The sequence below is a fragment of the Denticeps clupeoides genome, chromosome 7 (assembly GCF_900700375.1).
Source record: "Denticeps clupeoides chromosome 7, fDenClu1.1, whole genome shotgun sequence".
In the NCBI taxonomy this organism is placed as follows: Eukaryota; Metazoa; Chordata; class Actinopteri; order Clupeiformes; family Denticipitidae; genus Denticeps; species Denticeps clupeoides.
Window position 1 is genome coordinate 7,433,862 of NC_041713.1, and position 4,857 is coordinate 7,438,718.

The window sequence follows — 4,857 nt, forward strand, 5'->3', positions numbered from 1 at the left end:
TTGTCTGTGCACTTTGCCCCAACTGTCCTACCTCATTCTATGTGTCTTTGAACATGTGCAATAACTGTTGTGTGTAATAACTGTTTAATTGTTGTTTTCTTGTTCACTCATTATCTTACCTGCACTTTAACTCACTGCTTAATTGAAACTGTAAATATCCTAGACTTTATCCTTATTTAATATGACTTATTTTTACTTATTTTGGTTGAACCCTAGTTTAAATGTGTCAACGGGGTCATTATCTCATCTGTCATCTCTTGGACATACTCAACACGCCATAATGACAAAGTGAAAAAAAGTTTAAGGTTTTGGCAAATTTATTAAAAATAAAAAAACTGACATGTACAGTATGTAAGTATTTGCCATGAAAACCTTTGCCATGAAACTCAAAATTGAGCTCAATTGCAATTTCCCATGATCATCCTTGAGATGTTTCTGCAGCTTAGTTGGAGTCCACCTGTGGAGAAAACTCTTGATTTTACTTGACCTGTCTATATAAGGTCCCACATTTGACAGTTCATTTCAGAGCACAAACCAAGCATGAAGTCAAAAGGAATTGTCTGTAGACAATATCTTGAGGCACAAATCTGGGGAAGGTTACAGAAGAATGTCTGCTGCTCTGAAGGTCCCAATGAACACAGTGGGAGAAGTGGAAGAAGTTCAAAACCACCAGGGCTCTACCTAGAGCTGGCTGACAACCTAAACTGGGCGATCAGGTGAGAAGGGACTTAGTCAGGGAGGTGTCCACTCCATCAGAGTGGACAAAGGAGAACCTTCTAGAGGGACGACCATGTCTGCAGAAATCCACCAATCAGGCCTGTGTGGTAGAGTGGTTAAACGGAAGCCACTCCTATAAGGCACGTGGAGTTTGCCAAAATCCACCTGAAGGACTCAACAAAACTGAGAAACAAAGCTCTCTGCTCTTTGGTGTGAATGCCAGGCACCGCTCATCACCAGGCTAATACCATACAGTGAAGCATGGTGGTGGCAGCATCATGCTGTGGGATGCTTTTCAGCTGCAGGAACTAAGAGACTAGTCAGGATAGAGAGAAAGATGACAGCAGCAATGTACAGAGACATCCAACATGAAAACTTGCTCCAGAGCGCTCTTGAATTGGGGCAAAGGTTTATCTTTCAGCAGAACAACAACCATTTTTTCTGATTGGCTGTGGTGTAGGCCTTTTTTCTGATTGGCTGGTAATTGACCGGCTGTAGGACCCAGAGGAGGAGATGCCTGATGAGACCATTTCATGGCAGTGGTGGCCTAGCGGTTAAGGAAGCGGCCCCGTGATCAGAAGGTTGCCGGTTTGAATCTCAAAGCGCCAGGGTGCCACTGAGCAAAGGACCGTCCCCACACACTACTCCTCAGGTGCCTGACATGACTGCCCACTGCTCACTAAGGGTGAAGGGTTAAATGCAGAAGACACATTTTTTGTTGTGTCACCGTATGCTGTGCTGTGTATCACAATGACAATCACTTCACTTAATTTCAGGGATCCTCTCGTTAATACAGATAAGAGTGTTGACGAGCACAAGGCAGGAGATCATTCTGTCGAGTTAGAATAGCAGACTGGATGCTTTAAAAGGAGGGTGATGCTTGAAATCATAGTTCTTCCTCTGTTAACCATGGTTACTTGTAATACCGGCGCTGCAGCCTGCTGAGCAGCATTTATGTTCATGTTCATAATTACACAAATAAACAAGCAGGGGAACATCTCGAGAGAGAAAGCACTGAATCAAGCAATTAATTTAATCAATAGCAGAATGGCATTGTCACAGACCACACTGAAATTAGCTCCTTATTTGCAGCTCCTTGACTCCAAGGAACCTGAAGCTGCTGACCATCTCCACAGCATCATCTCCAATGTAGATAGGGGTATGAGGGGCAGTGGTGGCCTAGCGGGTAAGGAAGCAGACTCGTAATCAAAAGGTTCGAATCCCTGCTGAGGTGCCACTGAGCAAAGCGCCGTCCCCACTGCTCACCAAGGGTGCCCACTGCTCACCAAGGGTGATGGGTTTAAAGTGTGCACCGTGTTTCACTTTCGTGAGCTGCATGCTGGTTCCTAAAGTCCATTCTCTGTAGACCATTTCATCATTAGGTGCCAGTATTGGACTAGCGGTCATGGAAGCGGCCCCATAATCAGAAGGTTGCTGGTTTGAATCCCGACCTGCCAAGATGCCACTGGGCAAAGCACCGTCCCCACACACTGCTCCCTGGGTGCCTGTCATGCCCACCAAGGGTGATGGATAAAAGCAGAGGAGGCATTTCGTTGTGTCACTGTGTGCTGTGCTTGCAATCTATCACAATGACAATCATTTCACTTGATTATTGGTAATCAGGCACATGGTGGTGTCACCCGCAAACTTGATGATCGTGTTGGAGCTGTGTCTGGCCAGAATTGATTTAAAGTTTATTCAATAATGATTGATTGATTGATTTTTTTTGTTTTTTTGTCGTTGAACCAAAATGAACTAAAGAGCTACTGGGGAAATGCGAATTTAATCCACTAGGGGGCGAAAGAATCCAGTCCACGTTACTGATCCGGGTTTTCCGCGGAGGAAGGAAACACTGAGTGGGGACCGCGGCTCGTCGGAATGGAGCGTCCGAAGTCCCGTTTCCGACAGGCCAGTTGGAGGCTCTGTAACTGTCTAATGTCGACATTTTTTGCCTTAGCGACCTACGTGCAGGCAAGTGAACGCGAGGACGCGTTTAATAAGCATCTCTCGCCGTGTGACTTAAAAAAAAAAAAAGAGAAATCAACTCATAAGTGCCGTTGCGACTTCCCTTCCGCAGATGAATGACCCGGATGCAGGATTGTGGATGGTAAATTAATTAATTGGCGATTAATGAACGCCTTTGATGGTGAAACAACGCGTGCTGATTCCCTGTTCAGGTTGCCTACGCCGTCCCGGCCGGCTTGTGCTTTCTGGTCTGCTTGAAATCAACGATAACAGGTAAAACCAAGAATGCATTTAACCAACAGTTGCGTCAACCTCGTCACCCCTTTACCCGGCGTGTGTGTTTAAAAGTTCTACCAAGTTTCGGGGAGCACAGCGCCACCCAGTGGTGTGACGTTGCTTTGCAGAAACGTCGTTGTGGAGAAGGCTTGCAGATCTCCATGTGCTGGTGTCCACCACCTTTGGGACCATGCTGGGTTGGACTCTCTACAGAGATAACATAACCAACATCTTCCAGCAGGAGGAAGGGAGGTACGACAAGGAGACGTTTCTTCTTCTTCTTCTTTAATTCCAAATTGGTGTGGCCTGAAGGAGACAAGTATTGACGCCTTGATTTCTGGCTTTAGAGAATTCGGTGGGCTCCTGCTGACTGTCGTCTGGCTTCTGTTGTGCAGACATTCTGGAAGGTAAAACCTCTTCTGATGCCAAATGTTCAAGGCCAAATGTCCAAGGCCACCCATGTTCTCAGAATCATAACAGTGATGATTTTGACATTATACAGGCTGATACAGGCACAGCAGCTCAGGGTTAAGTGTCCTGCTTGGGGGACAGAGTGGTATTAAGTGGGGTTTGAATCTATCCACTAGGCTGCCACCAGCCCCTCGCTGACATCCAAAGTTCAAGGTTTATGTTCTTTCAGGAGCAAATGTCTTGTTTGTCGACAGAAGAATTAAGTATTTTTTTTATGTTATTAATGCATGATACCTGTGTGTGTTTGTGTGTGTGTTTTTTTTTTTTAAACCTAGAGATGAAATCGGGATTTTCAGGCTGTGCACTGGTGTCGGCATCACCGCCTTTCCTTTTGTGGCATGGATCTACTACTATGTGAACAAGGAGCTGAGGGCCAGCTGGCCTTCACATTGTAAAACTGCACTTTAGATTGTCCACAATGAGCTCTTGCGTAAGACGGACCGAAGTCAAACATGCTTTTGACTGTTTGCTGAAGCGTGATTACAGTCTTTACGACCAGTGACGCCAGCGACAAAGTTCGCCGGCTTTGCGTGTAGAAGATATATGTTTTTTTTTTTTAAATGTGGAATTTATTTACTGTTTTGACCCAACACACACACACACAGGAACAGGAATTGTATTTCTGGAAGATTCATTTAGATGACACTAAGATTCATTTAGATGACTGAGTTTTTCCTCTGTGCATTTAAATAATTTTGCACTACAGTATTTTGTATCCTGTACAAATATGGTTACAAAATATATATGTTGTAAAGGTGTGCTTTAAAATTGGTTGTTCTACAGCTGTCTTCTATTTCTGCAGCAGAAGTGTGAGAATGTAATGATTTAAAATCATTTTTAATCATGGACGGCGTCTCATTGTTAAATTTCCCAGAGGATTAATAAAAATCCATTACAGTGCATTAAAATGTACTGCTCGCATGGCCCCCCCATCGCTAAAGGTAAAAGGAAGACATTCATCTAGACTCTTCTCCATCTTGGCCCCTCGGTGGTGGAATGAACTTCCCCTTGAGGTCAGAACAGCTCAGTCACTGAGCACCTTCAAACGACATCTCAAGACCTTCCTCTTTATAGAATATTTAGATTAACTCGTAACTTTCTTATTGTCGAACTTGTGTACAGAATCTACAACAGAATGAATAAAAAGATTGTATTCATAGTTGGGGTCCTAGTGAACCGGAATGGATCTCTTCATCGATGGTAACTTGAAAGCACGTTATAAGTCGCTCTGCATAAGGGCGTCTGCCAAATGCCGTAAATGTAAATTCATTTAATATAAAAAATTGCTTTTTTTTGGCTTTATACTTGGAATAAATGAAAATGAACTTTATTCTAGCTGTGTGCATGTGTGAGATTTGTTTTTCTTCAATTTGAACTACCAGTATATGGAACTCCCAAGTGTTCAAAATTAAGTAAATAAATACGATA

At 43.7% G+C, this 4,857-nt stretch overlaps 1 protein-coding gene across 1 annotated transcript; it reads left to right on the plus strand.

Annotated features, from left to right (window-relative positions):
• The first annotated feature begins 2,565 nt into the window (after positions 1–2,565).
• Positions 2,566–4,480, plus strand: tmem220 (transmembrane protein 220). Its single transcript, XM_028987414.1, has 6 exons — positions 2,566–2,688; positions 2,795–2,824; positions 2,895–2,955; positions 3,087–3,210; positions 3,306–3,365; positions 3,705–4,480. Exons 1-6 carry the CDS (start codon positions 2,596–2,598, stop codon positions 3,835–3,837), a joined length of 501 nt encoding a protein of 166 aa, XP_028843247.1. The 5' UTR covers positions 2,566–2,595; the 3' UTR covers positions 3,838–4,480.
• The last annotated feature ends 377 nt before the right edge of the window (positions 4,481–4,857 follow it).

What these genes read in the sequence shown, in the direction of transcription:
- tmem220 (XM_028987414.1), top strand. Translation starts at nt 2,596, where the DNA reads ATGGAGCGTCCGAAGTCCCGTTTCCGACAGGCCAGTTGGAGGCTCTGT. An exon ending in CCTTAGCGACCTACGTGCAG is followed by an intron (nt 2,689 to 2,794) that starts GCAAGTGAACGC and finishes TCCCTTCCGCAG; the next exon opens with ATGAATGACCCGGATGCAGG. An exon ending in TTCCAGCAGGAGGAAGGGAG is followed by an intron (nt 3,211 to 3,305) that starts GTACGACAAGGA and finishes TTCTGGCTTTAG; the next exon opens with AGAATTCGGTGGGCTCCTGC.